The 25,061-nt window shown below is 43.7% G+C and overlaps 1 protein-coding gene across 2 annotated transcripts in view; it reads left to right on the top strand.

Moving 5' to 3' along the window:
• The window catches only part of FSTL1 (follistatin like 1), a 55,660-nt gene extending 31,432 nt beyond the window's left edge, over positions 1–24,228 (top strand). Inside the window, exons 3-11 of one of the 2 annotated variants that reach the window (XM_025375891.1) lie at positions 4,703–4,807; positions 7,324–7,453; positions 8,309–8,341; positions 9,607–9,737; positions 13,449–13,567; positions 14,911–15,023; positions 15,347–15,457; positions 18,581–18,657; positions 21,521–24,228. In XM_025375891.1, the coding sequence (XP_025231676.1) occupies positions 4,703–4,807; positions 7,324–7,453; positions 8,309–8,341; positions 9,607–9,737; positions 13,449–13,567; positions 14,911–15,023; positions 15,347–15,457; positions 18,581–18,657; positions 21,521–21,565 (864 nt within the window). In that variant the 3' untranslated portion in view covers positions 21,566–24,228. The remainder of the gene's footprint in view (positions 1–4,702; positions 4,808–7,323; positions 7,454–8,308; positions 8,342–9,606; positions 9,738–13,448; positions 13,568–14,910; positions 15,024–15,346; positions 15,458–18,580; positions 18,658–21,520) is intronic. The other variant, XM_025375892.1, reaches the window with a different exon arrangement.
• The last annotated feature ends 833 nt before the right edge of the window (positions 24,229–25,061 follow it).

Below are 25,061 nucleotides of genomic sequence, written 5' to 3'. Positions count from 1 at the left end.
CGGGAATGTTCCCAGTCTGTGTTCTACCAAAGGGAGTTTGCAATGTGAAAATTAATGAGACCAAATTGCCAGAGCTTGGCTTGCAACACACGAAATGAAAACAACATGGAGACTAGTCAGGAAGACGATGCAGAAGGATAAAGCTAGAAATCTGATGTTTCTCCATTGCAGGCAGATATTTTGTTGATTTTTATCAATATGTCTGAGTGTCCACACTTCCAGAACACACCCTCTACCCCCACTCAAATCAATTACATTCTCACAGGTACATTTAGACTTATAGGTTAATACTTTTGTAATATTGGACCTGCCCATAACCTCATACTCCTAGAGAACATCCATGTGCCAATGTGGTCATCTGTGCATACACGAAATCCTCATACTGATTTGGGACATCATTCCTAAAATCATTACAGTGGTAGAGCAAATAGTTCTATTTACAAGAACTGCATTGTACCTTGTGACCTCACCCTGTGTCAGCCCTTGGAACTGTCCCCCCTCCCCAAAGCTCACTGCCTTGATTGTACCCCAAGAGGGAACCTTGAGGCTCTGGAATCCGGCTGGCCTTTGTTCTGTTCCTGACTCAGCTCTCACTAGTTATGTGGCCTCCATGCATCACAGAGCTTTTCTGACTCTCCAATGCCTCTGCATCTGTTACATGGGACTAAAAATACAGAGACCTGCACAGAGGTTGTGAGGACAGAGATATCTGCAGAGCCTCACTCAGCTGAAGGTGCTAAAATTAACACTGGCCTTCGGTCCTAGGCCCTTGTCATCCCCGACTAGATTACAGTCTTAAACCTGGCCGGTTTTCCTGCTTGCAGCCTCTCTCCATCCAGGCTGCCCCGCACTTTGAATCAGAATTTCAGAAAGGACCCGACACAAATTAACATTCCAAATCACCATATCCATCATGTTACCTACCCAATCCCAAACCTTCCAAGGTTCTCACTGCTCATAGTTGCTGTGGAGAGCCCCCCGGGTCAGCCATCGAGCGCCACCCCTTTCCCCACCATCACCTGCCACCCTGTTCATCTCCCTATTCCTCACCACAGCCCTCCCCACCAGGCAGCTATTACTCCAACCCATGAGAATGTTCAACCCCTCTCAAGGTGTTCTTTTCCCCCACTCCGAATCAGTCTCTCAGCAGATGGGTAAGACCACCCACCACCCTAAGCAACTTTCTAGGCACCTCAGGGATGCACCTGACACTCCCACTCCCAGAGAAGATGAGGCTTGGAGAAGGGTTTTCAATGGCACAAAAGCTATCTCTCTGGAGAAAATTTTCTTCATTGTTCATTTCTGCATTAAAGCATGCCTGTGAATGGGGATCACTGGGGAGGGCTATGAGGCTGCCAGTGAGACCTCTCCCACGTTGGTAGATCACCCTACCCGTATTTGTGGGGCAGCCACCCTATTCTTCTACCTCCTGCACCACTTCTGGCTCCGAGGACAGAGCTGGGTGGAGCTGCAGGAGCCAACACTGCACTTCTGCATTGCGGCACTGGGCTGTGCAAGACAAAGAGAGAGATTGCCACCTATTGACAGACGTATCACCTGCAAAGAGGCATGATTGTGTAACTAGTGGCTCCCCTCTTCCCTGTGTGCTCTTCAAACGGGCCTTTTGTTTTTTCTATTCAGTCAGTCCTTCTGTTCTCTATTACCACTGCAGTGCAAGGGAGGACAGGGAAAAACGGGACATGACAGCCCAAGGTGGTAGTGACAGCATCTCAGTGGGAAAGTTGTCTGAAAATAAATTGCCCATTGTAGTAATAGCCACTTTCAGTTGTGTGGCAGGCACTGTGCTGCCTGCGGTACATCCCATTTAATCCTCACAACAACCCTCTAAGAATCAGTACTCCCAGTTTTCACTTGAGGAAGCTGAGGTTTAAAGAGAGCACCTGGCCCACGACCAGCAAGTAAGGAATAGAGGTGGGATGTGGGTAATTTAAATCTAAATCTCTGACGCACTCTTAACGCACATTCTCCCAACACTTGCTAATTATGCAACTCACACCCCCGTCATAATTTCCTTATGTCATCTGGATATGAAAATAAATCAAATATAAACTACTTTCCCTTAGATTGGGCAGAATTCTAGCTCTGCCACTTTCTAGTTATTTAAGGCTCAGCCCTCTCACCTGTGAAATGGGGCTAGTGATGTCTAACTTAGCGAGTTATTGAGGAGCTTAAATCACATATAATAAAAATAACTTAGTAGGATGCCGGGTATTTATAAATGGGAGTTTAGTTATCAGTGGTTGAAGATATGAGTTGGAATCCTGGCTCCTCTCATTTCTAGCTTTGGAACCTTGGGCAAGTTATCCGACCTTTCTGGTCTTCAATTTCCTCATCTATGGAATAGGGTTAATAATAATATACCTGTTCTTGCAGGGTTTCCCTGTAAGATGAAATCATGTGTATGAAAACATTTCGTAAATCTTAATTGTACTCTTCAAATATTAGTTGTTATAACTCAAAAGTTATGTTTCTTCAAATGGATTGTTGAGAACTATTCCTGAAAAATGACTTGATTGAATTCAATCTATTTTTGATACTTACTAAAAACACCAATATAAGTTAAAAGGAGGTTCCATACATGCCACAGGCTTTTCTGCAACAGCTCTATAAGGCATTCCCATGAATAACAGGTTTCATAGGCAGTTTGATTTACAGTTGGTACTTCCAAATGTATCTCACTGAATGTCCACAGGGCAGGGCTGGCATTTACCCCTACTTTATAGATGAGGACATGTGAGGCTTAAAGAATGAAAATTACTAGTTAAGGACAGAGACTAGTGAGTGGAGGTTTGTGGGTGTTTGCCTGTGGAGCTGTGTGCGGGTGTATTTGAGTGCAGGCATGTGTCTGAGCATGCTTTTTTATGCATTTGTGTGTCCATAACTCATGGGACACACCCACAGGGGGGTGCATATTTGTCTGTATCCCTTGGCTACAGTGTCGTTTTTTGGGAGAGGAGAAGGTAAACATATCTGAGGTTTTTTACAACTCGTCAGCAAAAACCTTTTCCTCTTCCTTTTTCGTGTTGCCTTACATTCTCAGGCAGTTTCCACAAGATGGCCCTGCCCGGAGAATATCCTTGATTTTTATCTCCACTCTCTGTTTAGGAAAACAACAGCTCTCCAATCCCCGCAGACTTCTGGGAATTACTTCCTCTTTCTTCCCCGCCTGCTAGCTTTCTTGAATTCGCCTTAGCAACATTCAAAAAAGAATTGGTTTATCCACAGCATGTGAACCAATGAAATGTGAGCATGAGAACGGCTTCTAGACCAATGGGAGCCCTGCATGACCCACAAGCAGGCTTGGGACAGAAAATAATAACCTGGAGTTTGCAGAGCAGCCTCTGGGTGGCAGCAGACTAGCTGTATTGCATACAGCACCTTAGCTCGAAAGCCTGTACTTTCTTTTTGCCTTTTTTGCCCTAATCTTGAATATGAAACATTCACCAACTATAAGAATTGTACTGTTACAAGACTTGTGGGTGTGAGTTCTCTGCATAATGTAGTAGACATGGCCCGGAGGGTGGACTGTTGGGTTCCATCCCTGCCTCACCACAGCCAGCCCGATGACCCCATTGTGCCTCCTGCAGTCTTTGTTGGTTTTGTCACAGCCAGTGCTAGCCCAGTAGCCTTGGGCCTGGAGGTCTTTCATGATTTTGCCTGCCCAGCCAGTCAGGATGGGAAGCTGGGGAGATCACATTCTCCTTCATGTAACCACCACTACCCCTGGGTTGAGTGGTGAATGAGGTGGGGCTGGCTTTCTGCCACCAGTGAATGGGAGGGAAGGGATAAGCCACCAACAGATCAGTGCCTATCAATACCCCCACATTCTCAGGTGCATACACCGAGACCATTCCCTGCCTTGTCAGTTCTGCTGCACATGTCTGAACAGGGAAATGCCTGACTAGCAAATGATTTGAGAATAGTTCTGCTATCAGGCAGTTTAGCCCTCTTAATCTTGAAGCCAGTGGCAGACATGGGCAGAGGCTAAATGGGACCATAGCAAATATAGCAAATCCACGTTTCCACTGGTTTAGCCATCCTTCTTTTTGCCCTTTGAGATGATAATGCCTTGAACACCATTCAGTCAGGTTTGGGTCCTTCACATAGTCATAGTTCTCCACAATGTTTCCATTTCTGCCTGACTTACTCCTCTCATCCTTTAAGAATCAGTTAAGGCCTAGTATCTTCAGAAAGTATCCTCTGAAAAATTCTCCCCCTCCCCTCCCCCTCCCTTCCAGCTCCCTGGTGATCCTGTTCTTGCACTTCCTGTGTTGTTTTCCAAATGTCTCTTTCTTTGTGAGTTTCCTCTGAGAGTCATGGAGCTTCCTGAGGACAGGGTCTGTCCTTTGTATCTCCATCCCTTAGTGTAGTGTTGGCATAAGATAGGTGCTTAATAAGCATTTTTATGAGAAAGGAAGCATGCAAGAAAGGAACTCTTGCTCTTTGAGAAACATATTAGGGACTCAGAAGTACCTGAACCTGGGCTGAAGCAGTGTCTGGGAGTAGGGCACTCGCTGTTGGAGGCAGCGTCTAGCTGTTTAAGACCCAACATCTAGCTGTTTAAGACCATGAGCCATGATTCCAGAGCAAAGCCCAAGCCTGAAAGATAATCTCATTATGGGCTTATCCCTTAGTGGGTTCATCTCAGTCACATGGTTTCCTTTATGATTGTGTGTTTTAGGAAGAGCTAAGGAGCAAATCCAAGATCTGTGCCAATGTGTTTTGTGGAGCTGGCCGGGAATGTGCAGTCACAGAGAAAGGGGAACCCACCTGTCTCTGCATTGAGGTAAGTCCTAATGTCAGGAGCCAGAGAACAGTGGCCAAGGCCAATGTGGCTACCTTGCGGAGCCACCCATTAGCAGGCAGTGCCAATGATTTCAGTCTCTTTATAAAAGCATACCTCATGCCTCTGAGAAACATGGAATTTTTATTCCAGGTTCCTGATTTTTAATGCATGGATATTTTTTCTTTTTTTTAAATTTAGCTTTATAAGATTTTTTTAATTAAAAAATAAGAATTGTTTTATATAAGTCAAATAGTACAGACATTTACACAGACGTAAAATTATAATCTTCCCCCATAACCCTTCAATCCCTTAGTCTGAAGTAACCAGTGTTAACAATTTGGTACATGTTGTTCCACATGTTTTTCTTTTCTATGTTACTATAAGCCTTAGGGTTTATATAGTACTGTAGACATAATGGTTCCCCCTATTTTATGCAAAAATGGGATCATGATACAGATATAGATATATACAGTTTATATTCTTTACTCATTATCAGGGATAACACTCTAGATCAGCACATGTAGTTTTAACTCATTTAACTCATTGTAGTGGCATAATATTTAGTAATACAAAAGAACTAGATTTATTCTATCATTTTCCCATAAATGGACATTCAGTTGGTTCTATGGGTTGTTTACCGCTATAACCAATAACATCCTTGTGCAAATACCCTTACATGCTACTGCCTTTATTTCTGTAGCATTGATTGACACCAGAGCTTGCTAGGTCAGAGGATACGCAAATTTTTAAAAACAGTAGATGAGATGCAGGTTTTTTTTGATGTTTAAAAAACAGAGAGAGCCTTTGATAAATACTTCTTCTGTAGGCTAGATTCTGACAAGTTCTGCCACCAAAGTGAACATAAATACCCTGGACATTCTCTTTTCTGTCAAACCAACTCATAGCCTGGAAACACGTCTGTCTGCAAATTAAATACAACCAATTTAGTCCCCAGGTTAAGGATCCTGATTTGTTGCCCCAGAAAGGAAGTTTTCTAACTCAGAAACCTAAAAGCCAGATCCTGCTGGGGATCCGTTAGCTCTGGAAGGTCCTCACTGGCAGTGTACCTGGCCACAGTGTGGTGGCATAAGCCTGGCCTTATGATCTGGAAACCTTATCCTAAAAATTGTACAACTAGATGTGGGTGAGCTGGGACCAAACCTAAGGTTTCAGGAGATGCTGTGAAGACAGAGACCACATTTGGTTTTGTCCATTTCCCAGCACATAGTGAGCACTCCATAATAAATATTGGTTCACTGAAATTTGTATTTTTGGTATTCTCAACTAAAACTGGAGAGGTTGGGCTGCCATCCACTTCTAGTGCTCTGTGCTTCTTTTTACCATCTGCTCTTTCTTGTTTCACTTCCTTTCTTTATTATATCTGAGCTAAACTTGCTTCCTACTTCTCCCCCTTAAAAACCATAGAAGTCCAAAGAAACTGAGTTTGCCTGTGATCTTGGTACCTTCAGCAGCCAAAGCATAAGCTAGTTTCCAAATGAACTTTGTTCCATTTCCCTGTCCATAATGATTCTCTGTAGTACTTCACAAAGACCCAGACAACCTTACTCCTAGCTTCACAACAAAGGCTTGAGATTAGGAGGAAAACAAAGTAGCCCCCCAAATAGTATATAAAGCAAGAGATCCTTATAGTTAGGCTGTGGAAGAATTGGAGTGTGTGTGTGTGTGTGTGTGTGTGTGTGTGTGTGTGTGTTTGCCTGCCTGCCTATCAGTCTTTCCACATTCCCAGCTCTCAGCTCTGGCTGTTTTGTGTCATTGAATGTTGGAATATTAAGGGATCTCAGATCTTCTGAGACATTAAATGACTTTTTCCAAAGTGACAGAGAATTCAAATTTCTGATTTTTAATAGAACGCCTTTTCTGCTAATTTGATGTGGTAAGGCAGTTGTCTTTGTTTGTTTCGGTGGCTATAATAAAATATCTGAGATTGGGTAAATAATAAATAAAAAGAATTTAATTCTCACAGTTCTAGAGGCTGGGAAGTCCAAGATTGAGGCGCAGGCAGATTTGATGTCTGGTGAGGGCCTGGTCTCTAACTTCCAAGATGGCACCTTGAATGTGGCATCCTCACATGGCAGAAGGCAGAAGGACCAAAGGGCCAAATGCTGTAGGAAGACTGATATATTCACTTCTTAACCTCATCCACAAGGGAGGAGCCCTCATGACCTAATCACCCCCTAAAGGCCTCACCTCTTAATAGTTTTGCATTGTGGATTAAGTAGCAACATGAATTTTGGAGGGATCACAAACATTCAAACCATAGAGGGTGTCTCTTTCTTCACTGAATAGAAGAGATGACCCTGGACCGGGATAGGCACTAAGGGCCATAGGCAACTGAGACAGGGTCAGTTGGCCAGAACTGTAACTGCCTGTGCCCTGGTAGGATAGAAGCACCATCTCTGGTGGTGGAGAGTCCCCTTACAAAATGGCTCTGTGTGTGTGTGTCTGTGTGTCGATATCCATAACTGCACAAACATTCTCTTTTGGGTCTGTTTCAGCAATGCAAACCTCACAAGAGGCCTGTATGTGGCAGTAACGGCAAGACCTACCTCAACCACTGTGAACTGCATCGAGATGCCTGCCTCACTGGATCCAAAATCCAGGTTGATTACGATGGACACTGCAAAGGTAAGGTGTGTTCTCACCACTGCAAGGCAGCTTCAGCCATGGGAGCCGAGGAACAGAGCAATGTGGCCTGGCTGACCACATGGTCTTTCTACCATGACCACAGCCTCTCAGAGCTGTGGAAAGCACCCAGTTGGTTGGAGTTGCATCCTCTTGTCACTCATGAGCCTGCTGGGTTTGCCCTGGATGGCCCAGGCCTCTTCCCGGGGTTTGCTGTATCAGATCCCCAGGGGGGTTTTCAGCACTTTCTACAGCTGGATAGTAAATACGGTGGACCCCATCAGTACTCAGTAACAATAATGAAGTTCCTTAAATGAATTATGTACCTTTTTAGAAAGCACGTAAGTTTCACTTTCCTCATGCTTTTTAATTTGGGCACCTCTCAGTATTATTTCCTCTATTTTGCGCTGAAACCATTGCCATTAGAATAAGAAGGAAGTCCCACACTTGTTGCTAATTAGATACCAGCCCCCTGCCAAGCCATAGCCCTGCCCAGCCGCTCTCAGCCTTGCCCTTCCTTGAAGAAACAAGAAGCTGTTTCCCAGGCGATTGTCTCCACTCCATTCCCTATCCAGAATGATTCTCCATTTGAATTCTCAAAATCCCAGTGACCCCTCAATGCAACAGGAGGAGGTGTGAGACCAGAAGGGTAACTCAGTGGCCCTAAATTGTCAGACAAAGCAGGAAACAGAAGATCCTCATACCTGGGCCCTAGAAGAAGGAAAGGATTCAATACAAAATGATGAAAAGGTTACAAATAGTCCTCTACATGTGGAGCAGCTGTAATCCTAGAAATACAGAAAAATTTTCTTTTTTTCTTCACTTTGCATTACACATTTTCTTTTTTTTGTCTTGCAGAGAAGAAATCCGTAAGTCCATCTGCCAGCCCAGGTGAGTGCCTATTTTTTCTACTGTGTGCATCTCGGGGAGGACATTCTTTTCATGATAGAAATACTGTGTTCCACAATCCCTACCAAGCTCATAAGATCTTCTGTGCATCAGAATTGTGTCCTAGAACTGGCCACTCCTCAACACAGCTCAGAAAAGCTGCAAAACTACATTTGTGTGTGTGTGTGTGTTTGCCAATTGAAGCAGCTGGTTGGGTCAGAATGTTGACTGTGTTTTCCCATTTTTCCTGAGTAGTGATTGAACTGCATGAACAGGACAGCCACTGAGTTCGTTTTTCAACATCCTGTAAGACATGCTCATGTTATGGGACTAGCAAATAGAAGGCACAACTCTTTTTGAAAGGGGATAGATAACTGGAAGTGCCTGTAAGACTTCTGTGGTTTTCTATTAGTGATCACTAAAATTTTATCATGATTTATAGTTACAGAACTTTTTTGCGCATACTTTCCTTAGATTCTCATAGTAGCCTTTGTGAAGTAGATTGTACTGTAATTACTATATAGATGAGGAAATTGAGGCTGGAAGAGGCTAAGTGAGTTTTCTGTATCACACAGCTGGTAATTGGCAGACTAGGGAAGGACTCCCAGATTTTCATTCCCCTGGCCCAGTGCCCTTTTCACCCGCAACATGTGTTGTCTTCCAGGAATTCTCTTTTGCCAAAGCTTTTTCTCCTCTGCTTCCCCATCCACTCAACTGTCAGCACCCCCTGTTATTTCCAGTGGAAAACAGCTGTCCAGAGCATGGCTTCGACATGGCCCTCGCTGGGCTTCACATTCTCTTGTTCATAATAAAGGACGATGTAGGTGGTATACAGTTGTAAGTGGGGGAAAGTTTGGATGGACCCAGTTGGTGAGAAAGGGAGAAACTGGAGAAAATCAGAAATCTAGTGGCATAAAAAACTGTAATATTCTCATTTATTCATGTATTTCAGCTCATCTTTGAGTCAAGAGAGCTGCTTTATTGATTTTTTTCCCCTTCAGCTTCCTAAAGTTAATGAAAGTATCCTTTATTTTTCTGCTCTAGTTATTTCTCACATAAGCAGCAAAATCTCTCTGTTTCAATATTCTCAATCTTTACAAATATTTTAGAGATGGGAGCTTGAATCCTGGGCTAGACTTTTTCCAGTTGTGTACCCTGGATGTGCTAATCCTGTCTCCGTGGGCACTGATCCTCCCACACAGTGGGTACCAGATATCATTGGGGTCCTCCCCTGACTGCTCCAGCTGACATCCTCCACTTTCCTGCAGTTGTTTGCTATCAGTCCAACCGTGATGAGCTCCGACGTCGCATCATCCAGTGGCTGGAAGCTGAGATCATTCCAGATGGCTGGTTCTCTAAAGGCAGCAACTACAGTGAAATCCTAGACAAGTATTTTAAGGTAATCCAGAGGTAGGAGGAAGACTATTCAGGCCCATAGAAAGGGAAGCTTCCTTCTCCCATTGCCTGATCCCCACATCTTCCCATACCACAGGAAATGTAAACCTGTATAGACTCCCTGAGTTTCCTCATCATAGATCATTGATGAAGCCATGAAAGTTGCCTTCTCACCAGCTTTATTAGTGGGAGTAAGCAGTGGAGTCTTTGGGATCTAACACACATGTGCTGCTGCCTTCAGGCAGTTAAAGCCACAAAGGTCTTGGAGAACCTGTCAGTTAGGGCCAAGCTCTGTCCCCTACTCCCCATGACACCTTATGGAGCTGGCTGTTAATACAAAATACCCTCTGATTGCACCCAGACCGGGACCACTTCAGCCTCTTTCCTGCCTAGTTTGACATTTCTCTAAGTCATTACCTTGACTGCCCATGGCCTGGAGAGATTCTTCATCTGAGAAGAATCAATGGACTGGCATTTCATGGGTCCAGAGATTCTTCCTGAACTTAAAGATATTGCTGTTCCCTATCATGATTAGTTGAAGAGACAGAGTGTTCCACTTGGGAGCAGGAGAGATGCTATTTTCACAAAGAGAAATTAAGGAGGTTATAATATTTAGTGATGGCTCGGGCTATCATGGCATGCAGATCTTTCACAGAACTTGAGAGTTAGAAGCAGCAATTAAGGGCATTCTTACAGCTGATTGACAAGAACACAGACACACACAGGCGCATCACACTCAGAAGCACAAAGACACACTCAAACTCAAACATGCAGACACGCACACACACACACCACATACAGAGACTCACATGCCACACGGAGACACATCCTACACGCAGACATATTCAGATACCCACATTTCCATGCAAGCACCAAAGCCCTCTTCACTTACAGACATCTAGGTAGATGCCCCAGCCATCTACTCCCTCACATACCTCCAGGGCCCAACCCAGTTGGGACTTGGGAGCAACTTCAGACACATGAGGGACTTTTTGGCTGCTCTGAGGCCACCTAACGTGGCCAATGCCAGTATAGTCTGTGGATTTCTCTTTCTGACACTATAGAACCTACAGATGAAGAAGTACTGTGTTGGCTTCAAATGGATATTTGGTTAAGACTTCACTTGTGTTACTATTTTTATATAGAGATTTCTCTCCTCTATGGCAGATATTAAGTCTCTGGATTTCAAGTTTTTGAGATCATACCCAGATGAAAAAGCACAGCCTTTCTTGCTCTGTCCTCTGTCTCAACCACTCCCACATTACGGAGCCCTTAGGGCAAGAATGGTTCCTCTTCTACAGAAAAACACATCATAGTGCTGAGCCAGGAGAGTTGGACAGGAACAAAAAGTAATGTAAAGAAAGTGACTGTTCAAAAGCTGAGTGAATGGCAAAGGTACCTGCAGGGCCTGCTGTGAGCAGTGACTTTGCCCTACAATTACAGCATAGGAGGTATGGGACCCAGGACACTCCTTTCCAAGGGCCACTTGGGACCTTGTAAGCATTTTTTAGTGGCCCTTCGATGGCACTCCGCCTCGGGCATCACTGACACCTGCTATTAGATTTGATTCCCAAAAACCTAGACCACATTCCCCTCAACACATCTCCATCTCCTCCAGCAGCAACTCACTTTTACAGGCTCCCTTCTGAAAGCTGTAAGGCCCTTTGAGAAAGTAGCTCTTCTCTAGGGCATTCTCACACCCGAGCATCTAAGAAAGCTTGATCATGACTGACAGACATAAAATCCCCTCTTCCCAGACACTCTGGCAGTGTCTTCCAGGAGAAAACAGGTTTCATTTTCTACTTTTTGACGATTATCAGAGTCTTATGTGCTGCTGTCTTCAAAGGAAGACTGCCTCCTCCTAGGTCAGCAGCTGCCTGTTGGTGAGAGGTCTTACAGGCACAGAGAGATACTAGGTCTTTGTAACTGACTGACTGAAGAGAGGCTGAATGAATTAGGTTGGTTCATGGTCCATGATTAGGAGGACCTCACAGGCAGACCCCCCAGGCATTCCAGGCTATTTCTGGGGCAGGCACCAGAATTCTGTGTTCTGTGGATTCTATATACAGCTCTGGCCTGGGGAGTTGAGCCCTGGGCCCTCATGAGTTGAGAAAGCACATGGGCTGGACCTTCCCCCAGCTGCAGGCCTGATTCTAGTCCTACTGAAGTGTGTGTACACAGCACTGCCTTTTGAGAGCTGGACTGTGGTTGCCAGGTTCATGGTGCCCACTTGGGCCATGTGGCACTGGGTCTGCAGCTAGTGCTGGATGGTTCCCCTCCCTACACTCATTCCATCATCAGGCCCTGACAACACTGGGGTCTTTGAGGGTTGCTCCCATTTGCCCAGTACATGCAGCATTTGAACTCAAGAAAGTCCTGTGCTACTAACAGTGGCCCCCAGCCAAACTTATTTAATTATTTTCGATTACTTAATCAAGACCTCACAAGGTAAACACTTAGGGAATTTTCTCAGGGAAAATTGTATAGTGAATAAAGGACATCAGAGACCTGTTCCTGGGAATTAGGACAAGAATAGTAAGTACGTACTAAGCATAGGCCTAATAGTTGTTTCATGCACACCTTCATTATACAACATTAGAGTGGAACACCTGTGACACGTGGCAGTCGGGAGAGAGTTGCTAGCTACATCTTGCCCTTCTATCTAGAAATTTGGACAGATGTTTCTTCCAGAATCCCTTGCACCATCTGGGGAGCCAATTTGAAAGTAATATGGGGAAGCTAATCCTTTCCCAGGGCAGCAGCATGAGGCAGCCTAGGGAAAGGATTTGGGAGGGAAGGGGAAAATGCTATCGAAACTTGTTAGGAGAGCAGCAGTATGCAACTTGGAATTTGATCAGTCTTGATTTTGACACCCTCCTGCAGCTAGTGCCTAGGTATCTTGAATGGTCCCAGATGGCTGAGGTCTCAGTTTAGCATCTTGCCATAGAGAACAATGTGTGAGCTCACTGCACCCCTCACTTTGTGCTCGTGGGATGCCAGCTGGGTCATGAGGACAGCCTGAGCTGGGTGATCTGAGGACCTGTGCACACATCTGCAGTGGGCCCCACAGGGCAGAGGAGCAGGAACTTTGCATGATGACCCCTGTCTGTAGCTTATTGCTTTGAGGGCTTTGCCTGAGTTCTCACTGATGTGATCAGTTACGGGCACCAAGGTGAAAGTTAAGCACCGAGAACAGGACAAGGAGGCTGGAATCAAGCAACAAGAAATGATCTTATAAGTCCGAAGTGAGCTCAGAGGGTTATCTGCATTGCTGTTCCTGACCAGTTCATTAGAAACATGTTCTGGGACCTGCTACAGAGATTCTGATTCACAGCTTGCAACTTTAAACTCTTGTTACATGTTCGTCAGGGTTTGAGAACATGATGTGGAGGTTGGTCTGTACCCAAAGGTACAGTCAAAAGTGTCTACAGGGCAGTGTCAGAGATAGGGCCACACAGTGTGCTTAGGGACCCCAGGGGCCTCTGTTCAGGTTGCCTCCTCCCCCCAGGCACTTCTCCTCTTTCATCTTGGGCACAGGTACCTTCTCTGCATGTCCCACGGATTAGAGCATTTGTTGCCATGACCCTCTGAGGCCAGGGCAGGGTTGGAATGTATTAAGAATAAGATGAATCAGAGGCGGGTCAGCTGAGTGGAGCAATGATGGAACAGGGGTTCTGCAAAACATTACGGAATGATCTCGTCATGCCCTTTCTAGAACTTTGATAATGGTGACTCTCGCCTGGACTCCAGCGAATTCCTGAAGTTTGTGGAACAGAATGAAACTGCCATCAATATTACCACGTATCCAGACCAGGAGAACAACAAGTTGCTTAGGTGAGAGGAACAAGGGGTCAGAGAATGATCCACAAGGGAAGACTGCCTAGGAGAGGGGACTTAAACCCTTTCCCACCTGCAAAAGAGCTACCAGTGAGAGAATGTCATGTAAAAAGCAAAATGAGAATTCTGTCCTGTTCTATTCTATGAAAGTATGAATTAATATATTGAGTACCACTGATATCTAATCAAATAGTTATTGTTTTTGGTCAGAACTTGCAAGGAATAGAAGAATATAATTTTAAAATAAATTGCCAAGGGCACATCAGGGCAAGTTGTTTCTGAATGTTGTGGGTGATGTTTTACTGATTAATTTTCTGAAGGAATTACATTAATCTATTATTTAACTGTAGGTCCAAAGTAGCTTTGTTCTGATTTTTAGGTAATTAGTGCTATGTCATGTCGATTGCCCTGACTGTTACAGATATATGCCCATCTACTTTTATGGTATTATTCCAGAATAAATATTAATAAAAACTAACTGCTAAGAAACTTTTGATGTGGTTTCAGCATCAGTAAGAATTAAAAATAGGAAAAGCATCTCTTTTTTTCAAAAGAAGTACATTGCACAGTTTCTAGAAGGATTCTTCTTTAATAATAGTCTATGACCTTAAAGTATAGGTTCTGTAAATCCTTCACATTTTGATAATCTGAAATTACATAATGTTTTACAATTTCAACGTTTGAGCCTCATGATATCTCAGTGAAGGAGGGCTTCTTGACCTCCTTTTACGGATGGGAAGACAGGCTCAGAAAAGTTGAATAACTAGCCCAAGTTCATTTGAGTAGTAAGTGATTGAGCCAGGCCTCAAATCCAGCCCAAGGAAGAATTAATGGAGCTGAGTTCTAGAAGCTTTTCTGAAAATCTCTTTCTAGAATGATGATAATGGTGACTCTTGCTTGAACTTCATATTCTTTCAAATCCTATATTCTTTTCATATCATCTGTCATATCTCTTCTGTTTTGATTTTCCTAGTTTGGTTGACTTGACATGTGTATACCATGGGGAAAGGCAATTGCTAGTGGAAGGTGTGCAGGCAGTGAAAACATTTGTCAATCAAAGTAGACAAAACCGTTCACGAAACTTTAGTCATCTTAAGGGGAACATTTGAACAGCCGGAGTGATCTGACATTCAGTATAACAAACTAAAGGTTAGATGCCTGCACTGGTGAGGATGGATAATAGTTGTATTGGGTCAGTGTAGAGAGAGGCTGTTACAGTTAGCATTCATCTTCTTGGCCTCCTATGGAAGCCCTGGGTGTATGTGGTCTTGATGCTTACTTCCCTTCTTCTGAGTGAAGCTAAGGTCTTGGTAACACATTTATCCTGTGTTTTGTTTCAGGGGACTCTGTGTTGATGCTCTCATTGAACTGTCTGATGAAAATGCTGATTGGAAACTCAGCTTCCAAGAGTTTCTCAAGTGCCTCAACCCATCTTTCAACCCTCCTGAGAAGAGTATGCCTAACCTAAGACATAGAGAGCTGTAGGGAATGGAGGCATTTTGTAGGAGCCAAGATAGAGAGGATTGGTGGAACTCTCTAGAGCTAGCTGAGAAAATGCCCTCCCATGATTCTAAACTGGGCCCCAGCCCATTATTCCCATGGTGAAGTTAGGACCCCACATTCTTTAGGTTGATGGTGGCATTTGCTCAGATACAGTGCTTCTGAGTGACAGGCAGGTCTTGCCTGGGAAAAAAGGGTAAGGTGCACAGACTGTAGCAAAGATGCCCTGTTCTACCCTCACAACTAAACTGTTGCCCCACATTTCTGGCCCAACAGAGTGTGCCCTGGAGGATGAAACGTATGCAGATGGAGCTGAGACTGAGGTGGACTGTAACCGCTGTGTCTGTGCCTGTGGAAACTGGGTCTGTACAGCCATGACCTGTGACGGTGAGCTGTGCTTCAGAAAGAAAGAAAAAACAGCAAGGAGAGAGCTTCATGAAATCAGCATGAGAGAAGTTGGGGTGGGGATGATGGAGAAGAGGGTGGTGGCTGGGAGCAAGGAACCCAGGGAGCAACTGGCAGACCCATACCTGTAAGGTTGGAGCCCCAAGTGGGGAGCTTTGAGGGCAGAGCACTTATCCTATAGGCATTCAGTTTGAAAGTCACTCCAGAGGCTTGGAATAAGAGAGGACCAAGACCCAGAGCAAAAGTAAATGATAATGGAATAGTAAAATTATGGAAATAGTAATAATGGAATAATAATTTAAAATAATAATTAATAATTAAAATGTTAAAATAAAAATAATTATTTAATAATAATTAAAAATAATAATAATGGAATAGTAACAGTGAAAGCAAATACTTACTCAGCAAGAACCATTTGCCAGGCTCTCTTCTAAGCATTTTACATATTAACCCATTGATCCTTATAACACCTTAGGAAATAGCAAAAGACTCCGGTGGTTGAAAGACAAAATGACTTCTCCTTGCCACACCCAGCAGAAAAAGAAAAAATGTTTGTAGACCCTCTTCAACTAACAGAGATGGGTAATCTTTTTTAAAAAGAGAAAGTTGAGCTAGTTGAGATGTGTGCAGGGTGGTCTGGGGAGACAGAGAAATCTGAGAGTTTGGGGGGCAGTGTAAGGCTACAGGTTATGTTGGAACCACTGGAGTCCCATCTGGGTCCTGGGCTACAGTGATGCCAGAGATCAAGAGGGACTCTTAAAGCCGAGCCCTAGCAAAGAACCAGGGACATTCAGAGTGGAGGCAAGACAGAGAAGGGTGTCGAAGCTAGGTCTGCGACAGAGAGTTGCCTTAAGGTCAGTTGGAACCAGGCCCAAAAGTTTCACCAGCTAGGGTAAACCTAAAGTTATATCAGCCAGGGGCAGTGGCTTATGCCTATAATCCCAACACTTTGGGAGGCCAAGGTGGGAAGCCCAGGAGTTCAAGACCAGCCTTGCCAACATAGCGAGACCGTATCTCTACAAAAATGTGAAAATTAGCCAGGTGTGATAGCATATGCCTGTAGTCCAGCTACTTGGGAGGCTGAAGTGCAAGAATTGCCTGAGCCTAGGAGGTTGAGGCTGCCATGAGCCGTAGTCACACCACTGCATTCTAGCCTGGACAACAGAGCAAGACTGTCTTTTTAAAAAAAAAAAAAAAAAAAAAAAAGTTGAAGAAGTTAACTGTGTCGGCCGGGTGTGGTGGCTCACGTCTGTAATCCCAGCACTTTGGGAGGCCAAGATGGGCAGCTCACAAGGTCAGGAGATCAAGACCATCCTGGCTAACGCAGTGAAACCCTGTCTCTACTAAAAATACAAAAAATTAGTCAGGTGTAGTGGTGGGCGCCTGTAGTCCCAGCTACTCGGGAGGCTGAGGCAGGAGAATGGCGTGAACCCGGGAGGCGGAGCTTGCAGTGAGCCGAGATTGCGCCACTGCACTCCAGCCTGGGCAACAGAGCGAGACTCCGTCTCAAAAAAAAAAAAAAAAAAAAGTTAACTGTGTCAAGAACTGGCTGGAACCTAGGATCATGTTCAGGAAGATCAGGTTAAATGGTAACTAGGAGGCTCTTCTAGACAAGGATCCTAGAGAACACCAACAGTATAAATGGTCCAGTACTGTCTAAGGTATCACTGGCCTACCACTGCCCAGGACCAAGTCTGTTTTCGGTGTGGAAAGACAGGAAACCAATGTAACTCCAGGCACAGGTGAAAGAACAGGAAGAGGCTATTTAGAGACTAGAAATTCCTACAAGTTCCTGGAAGTCAAGACCAAGCCAGGATCTCCAGAAGAAACACAGAGTTGCTACTGAAACCAACAAAAAACATCTCAAAACAGTCAGTGGCCTAGCCTGCCTCAACCATGAAGCATCCTATACTTGTCTTCCCTAAACTCCATTCAGTACCTCTCCACTTCTAACTGCTGCTGTTCTGGCTTTGTAAAGGTAGCCCTCCATTTCTAAGGTGCAGGCAGTTGGTATGCAGTTGGCTTACAGAATAAGCGTGGTCATTTGGCTAATAATCTCTATCACATGCATCAGACAAAATTCAAATGATCAGCCCCATGGGACACTGCCCATTTCCACAGCCACTCAGCTGTGGGCTGCTCATCCTCCCTGGATGACCAAGTCCAGAACTCTGTGTGGGTATAACATGGAGCAATCCATGTTAGATGGTGGTGCCCCAGGGGTCTAAGCATGTATGGATGTGTAGGCCATGGATCTGAGAGGAGTTTGTGGAGCCAGCATTCTGGGGCATTTTCAGGTTAGTACCTGAGAGCAGTCTGATCTTAGATCACAAATCAAAATGGGACGGGCAAAAAGGGGCATCAAGATGTGAAGCCAGGTGGAGGCAGAGCCAAGGGAAACTGCTGTGAGGGGAAGGTTGATAGCAATGTTTGGAAGATACGTCCTAGCAGTGTTTCCTAATGGTCAACATTCTTCTTGATAAGCATAGAGATTTCATCCTAAACATAGTGAATCAGCATTTGCAAAAGAGCAGCTTGGGAACCTGTGTAGTTTTCGTTTCTGTTTATCACTGCAAGTTTGAGAAACATTGCTAGATGAAATGGTTGTCAACCCTGGCTGCACATTAGAACCAACCAGAAAGACTTGTAAAAAAAGTACTGGTGTCCAGGTCCCACCTCACATCAATTAAATCGGAATCTCTGAAGGTGGAACTAGACAGCTATCTTTTCAAATGTTCTCCAGGACATTTTGATGGTATGTGAATGGCTGAGAGTCATTGTCTCAGAGGAATCTCCTGTGTCAGGATCCAGGTTTTCACCATAACTTTTTTTGCAGGGCCAGCTTCTGGCAGGGATGTGCTAAGCAGTTAAAGGAACAAAAGCCAGAGAGCAGTTGGGATAGATTGCTTTGTTACAGTGTGTTACCTTGGAGGTATCAATTACACAGGGCCCCTTCATGCCTTCATACTTAGAAAATGTGGGTAATTCACCTCTCCTTCCGCAGGTTAAATGGGAGATGAATTGAGAGCCTCTAGGTAGATCTTGGCGGATTCCTCACTGGCTTACCACAGCTGCTACTGCTCTGAGCTTTGGTTCTTCTTGCAGGAAAGAATCAGAAGGGGGCCCAGACTCAGACAGAGGAGGAGATGACCAGATACGTCCAGGAGCTCCAGAAGCATCAGGTGAATGGTAGCCTCCATGCTGGTTCAGGTGTTGCTGTTGCCATCAGGCCCTATACCACTCAAACACTGCCCAGTGCCCCAGGAGACCAAGGAGGCACGCTCTGTTCAATACAGTAGATCTTGAGTGATACCCCATCACCTGTACTATCAAACTGATACAGACAGTTTCCTGATGAAGTCCTCACAGGGCCCAGTAGGTCTCGACAGGTATAGGTTACAGCTCAGTGAGTGGCTACATAAGGCAAAATCAGGCAGGTGGTCATTTGCAAATGAGCATGGTTTAAGGAAGTGTGTATCCTGTCATGACCAGTGTCCAGACCCAAGGACTGTGAGCTCCTGAAAGCAGGCTCTATAACTTGCTCATCATTGTACCCTCGCAGTCTCACAGGGCCTGGTATGTAGTCAGCACTCAGTGAGTATGAAAGTAGTGGATTGGGGCCACAGCAGAAAGGATTTAAGTTCAACATCAGTCTAGCTAGAAAATAGCCTGGGGTTAACAAAGAGTCTCCTTCCCAGAGACTCAAGAAGATAATAAGAACATTGTTCAGGTTCTATGTCATTAAGTTAAAGGCTTCCTTGGGGAAAGAGTTCTTAGCAGAATAGTGATCCTCTGACATATTGTGGAACTGCTGAACTCCTGGCCCATCCTCCTACTGGCTTATTATGTAGTCTTAATACAGGATATTGCACCTTCCATTACCTGTCTGTAGACCAAATGTAGTAGTATTAGCCTTCTCTCTGACATAGAAGTTTTTAAGGAATGTAATGGTCATAAGAACTGCTAAACTGTTGATATGAAATATTTGACATGAGCAAACAGAACTATTACTATTAATAGTAATTGCTCATATCTATTAATCATTCTCGATGTGCATTTTGTCATCATTGTTACTGATAGTATAGAAATCTCATGTCAGTTGTTTAAGCAGAAGCAAAAGCTTCTAGACTTTTGCTTTTTCAGATTTCACCAGTCTTGAGTCTCCAAATGAGTTCAATCCCATGAAGGAGAAAAAAACTTCATAGGAATTACTTTCGTCTAGGATAGAGTAGTTATCAGACAGTACGGAGTGAATTATAATAGCTAATATGTTTAAGTTTCTGTGTTTGATGTGAGTCCCCTCAGATCTGATACTGAGGCAAGGATGCAAGTACACATAGTTTATTTGGGAAGCAATGCCAGGAAACACCAGGGGGAGATTTGGGAAATGAGTCCAGGAAGGGAAGGAAGTAATAAAGAGTGTGTATTCAGGCATGTTACCACTGTTAACAAGTGGCTCTTAATGCTCTTGGGGATCTCTGGGAATGGAGTAACAGTGCCTGAGTAGGGATGAAGCTGGGCTGTTTCTACAAGAACTCCCATCAGCCACTGGCTGAGGGCTTCTACTGGGAAACAATAATTCCCTGGCATTTGTGGCCTACCAGTGTGTGTGGACAGAGTAGGCTACAGCAGCCAGAGAAAGGCGTCAGGCAGAGATGCAGGTGCTGGCAATAGGTAGGAAGTCATGCCAGTGTACACCGAAACATTAAACACAAAGGGGCTATGGATAGAACCCCAGCAGTGTCTGCTAGATATCAGCCACTGTTGTCAGGTTTTTTAAAATTTATTTCTTTAATTGAAATATGATTCACATAGCATAAAATTCACCCCTTTAAAGTGTATATTCCTAAGATTGTCAGTCATCTCACTACTATCTTAATTCCAGAACATTTTCATTATCCCAGAAAGAAATCCCATACCCATTAGAAGTAACCCTCCATTCTCATCTTCCTCCAGCCCTTTGCAACCACTAATCTACTTTCTAACTATAGATTTTCCTGTTGTGGACATATTACAGTAGTATCATACAACAGTATAGCCTTTTTGGTCTTTGACTTAGCATAATGTTTTCAAGGTTCATTCTTACAGTATGAATCAGTACTTTTTTCCTATTTATGGCTGAGTAACATTCCATTATATGGATATACCACATGTTGTGTTACCCATTCATCATTTAATGAATATTTAGGTTGTTTCAATTTGGGGGCCCTGATAAATAAAGCTGTTAGGAACATTTTCGCACAAGTTTTTGTGTGGATACATGTTGTCAGCTCTCTTGGGTATTTACCTAGGAGTGGAATTGCTGGGTCATACGGTGACTCCATGTTTAACCTTTGGAGAAATGGCCAAACTGGTTTCCAAAGCTACTGCACCATTATACATCTTCACCATAGAGTTCCAATTTCTTCACATACTCACCAATGGTTTTATTACTGTTATTTTTTATTTTAGCTGTCCTAGCAGGTGTGAAGTGGTTTTGATTTGCATTTCCCACGTGATTAATGATGTTGTTGAGCATCTTCGTATGTCCTTATTGGCCATTTTGTGCCAGGCACTGTTGTAAGAGATGGTACTTTATTACTGTGGTTTTGCAGTTGAAGACATTGAGACACAGAAGATTTCACAATATGTCCAAGGTCACCCAAAAAGTAGCACAGCCCGTTGAAGCTCAGGCAGTCTGCCTCCAGAACCTGTTGTACTTTATTAACACTTCTTTGGACTTGTTGGATTCAGAACATCTTGTAGCATTTCCATTTAACATCATTTTCTTCATTCTTAAAATGGGAACCATAATGTCTGATCTGCTTGTTTCATAGGAGTCCAAATGGCGTCAGCTTAATTCAGTAGACAGCCCCTGCATGACCATATCATGAATAGGCCATAGTTCTTGTTCTCAAGTTGTTCATTGTCCACGGAGGAGCTAGACAAGTAAACAACTAAAATTCAGCATAAGCTTGTAAATGCCAATGTTATATAGTCTTGAAGAATAAATGCCAACAGTTGTTTAATATTTCCATGACGCCTATTTTCTCTTACATCTCAAAGGAAACAGCTGAAAAGACCAAGAGAGTGAGCACCAAAGAGATCTAATGAGGCGGCACAGGATAGTGTCTGGAGCCCAGCATCTTCTCTTCCACTTCAGCGCTGAGTCCAGTATACACAAGTGTCTGCTACAGTCGCCAAATCACCAGTATTTGCTTATATAGCAATGAGTTTTATTTTGTTTATTTGTTTTGCAATAAAGGAGATGAAGGTGGCTGGCAAGGAGGGGAAGGGCCACAGCCTTCATTTCTAGGAGTGCTTTAAGAGAAACTGTAAACGGTGCTCTGGGGCCGTTTAGTAAGGAAACTGCATCACGATTGAAAGAGGAACAAACCCAAATCTGAACCTCTTTTGAGTTTACTGCATCTGTCAGCAGGTTACAGGGAGTGCACACAATGCCAGAGAGGACTTAGCAGGGTGTCCCTGGAGGAGAGGTTTGGGAAGTTCCACAGAGAGGAACGCTCTCTGCTTCCAGCCTCTTTCCATTGCCGTCAGCATGACAGACCTCCAGCATCCACGCATCTCTTGGTCCCAATTACTGCCTCTAGATACATAGCCATCCTGCTAGTTAACCCAGTGTCCCTCAGACTTAGATGGAGTTTCTGGGAGAGTACACCCAAATGATGCAGATACTTGTATACTTTGAGGCCCTTGGCAACCTAACCAAATTTTAAAAATACTTTTTACCAAAGGTGCTATTTCTCTGTAAAACACTTTTTTTTTGGCAAGTTGACTTTATTCTTCAATTATTATCATTATATTATTGTTTTTTAATATTTTATTTTCTTGACTAGGTATTAAGCTTTTTTTTATTATTTTTCAGTAGTCCCACCACTTCATAGGTGGAAGGAGTCTGGGGTTCTTCCTGGTGCAGGGGCTCAAATAACCCAGATGCCCCCACCCTGCCACATACTAGATGCAGCCCATAGTTGACCCCCCAGCTTCCAGCAGTCTACTATCTGCCAGAGGAGCAAGGGGTGCCTTAGACTGAAGCCAGGGGAGGAAGCATCTTCATAAAAAACTTTCAAGATCCCAACATTAATTTGTTTTTATTTATTCTGAGAAGTTCAGGCAAATCGGTATTCCCAAGGATGGAGATAAGTACAGCCAAGCAGGCTTAGGATATCCCAGCCTACCAATATGCTCATTGGCCTACAACTAACTAGGAGAGTGAGTTGGCCCTGTCTCTCTTCTTTTTTCTGGACCTCAGTTTCCTCAGTGAGCTGGTAAGAATGCACTAGCCTTTTGATTTGATAAGTTATAAATTCTGTGGTTCTGAACATTGGTCCAGAGGGGAGATAGGTTCCTGTGATTTTTCCTTCTTCTCTGTAGAATAAATGAAATCTCGTTGTTAGAACAAGAAATGTCAGATGGCCAAAAACAAGATGACCAAATTTGATCTCAGCCTGATGACGCTACAGGTTGTACTGTGATACAGAGTCCTCATGGGTAAAGCAGGAAGAGAGTGGGAAAGAGAACCACCCCACTCTGTCTTCATATTTGCATTTCATGTTTAACCTCCGGCTGGAAATAGAAAGCATTCCCTTAGCGATGAGGATAAAAGAAAGTTTGTAATTCAACAGGGGGAAGAAAATGGAGATTTAATCCTAAAACTGTGACTTGGGGAGGTCAGTCATTTACAGTTAGTCTTGTGTCTTTCGACTTCTGTGATAGTTAACCCCACTCACTACCCTGTTTAAGATGCATTTGGAATACCAAAGATGAAAGCCTTGACATAAGATCTCATTTGTAGAAAGTAGATTAAAGACCATCAGAAGGAAATTATTTAGGTTGTAATGCACAAGCAACTGTGAGAAACCGTTGTGCCAAAAATATAATTCCTTCTAGTTTTCCTTGTTCTTATTTGAAAGGAGAAAATTCCACTTTGTTCAGCATTTTAAGCTTTTGTGTATCAATCCCATCTAAAAACTCTCTTCAAACTCCACTTGTTCAGTCTGAAATGCAGCTCCCTGTCCAAGTGCCTTGGAGAACTCACAGCAGCATGCCTTAATCAAAAGTTTTGCCAGCCCTTGGACACTATGGGAGGAGGGCAAGAGTATCAGTTTGTTAAAAGCAAGAAAACCACAGTGTCTCTTCACTAGTCATATTTAGAACAGTGGTTACCATCCAAGACTACTCTATCCTGCAACAATGAACTCTCAAGAGCAAATCCACATTCCTCTGCTTCTGTGTAAATAGGGCAGCTGTTGTCTATGCCATAGAGTCACATGATCTGAGGACCATTCATGGAAAGCTGCTAAATAGCCTAGTCTGGGAAGTCTTGCATAAAGTTTTGCATGAAGCAAACAGGATTAAATCAGGTTTGGTTCCTTCAGCCCTCTAAAGGCATAGGGCTTAGCCTGCAGGCTTCCTTGGGCTTTCTCTGTGTGTAGTTTTGTAAACACTATAGCATCTGTTAAGATCCAGTGTCCATGGAAACCTTTCCACATGCCGTGACTCTGGACTCTCAGTTTTTGAAAGCAGGGTTCCTCTGCCTGCTAACAAGCCCACGTGGACCAGTCTGAATGTCTTTCCTTTACACCTATGTTTTTAAATAGTCAAACTTCAAGAAACAATCTAAACAAGTTTCTGTTGCATATGTGTTTGTGAACTTGTATTTAGTAGGCTTCCATATTGCATTTAACTTGTTTTTGTAACTCCTGATTCTTTCTTTTCGGATACTATTGATGAATAAAGAAATTAAAGTGATAGTTTTATTGGTTTCCTTTCCCCCAATTAAGGCCAAATAAAGTTGTGAGAACGTTACCCATTTACTTCCTAAGAGTGGATTGAAGTTTCAGGAGCCTTACAAAGGACTGAAGAGTTTCTCCTGGGACTGCAGCTTGGATGGGAAGTTTACTCGGGGACTGGCAGAACAAGTTTCTTTGAAAGGATCATGGATAGTGAGTCTGGAGTAGAAGGTGATGACAAGTCAGAGAGTGTCTTAGTCCCTTCAGGTTGCTATAACAAAATGCCTCAGACTGGGTAATTATAGACAACAGAAATGTATTGCTCACAGTTCTGAAGGCTGGGAATCCTAAGATTAAGGTGCCAACAGATTGAATGTCTGATGAGGGCTTGTTGAAGCTTGTCTGCTTCAAAGAATGCACCTTCTTGATCCATCCCCACATGGTGGAAAGGGTGAACAAACTCCCTTAGGCCTCTTTTATAAGGGCACGAGGGTTAAACTTTTGATGACCTAATCATCTCCCAAGAGCCTCACCTCTCAATACCATTGCTTTGGGGGATTCAATGTTATCATGAATTTTGGGGGGACATAAACATTCAAACCATAGCAGGGTGCATTCCTGTATTGGGAAGATGTTAAATTAAATGACTTCCAAATCCCCCATATGATTTAGGACACTAAATGGCATCCTGTGAGGCTGACTGCAGTGGCCTGTGAGAAGGCAAATAAACATGGGAAGGTAGTACAGGGAACATGGAATCATTGCCAGGCACAGGCTAAATAACCTTAATGGCACTTCCTTGATACACACATTCCATGGGGATAAACATTTCCAAGTGGGCTGAATGTTGGCTG

Source organism: Theropithecus gelada, chromosome 2 (genome assembly GCF_003255815.1).
Source record: "Theropithecus gelada isolate Dixy chromosome 2, Tgel_1.0, whole genome shotgun sequence".
Classification (NCBI taxonomy): Eukaryota; Metazoa; Chordata; class Mammalia; order Primates; family Cercopithecidae; genus Theropithecus; species Theropithecus gelada.
The sequence above is the reverse complement of the archived record's forward strand: the minus strand, read 5'-3'. Positions and strand labels throughout refer to the sequence as shown.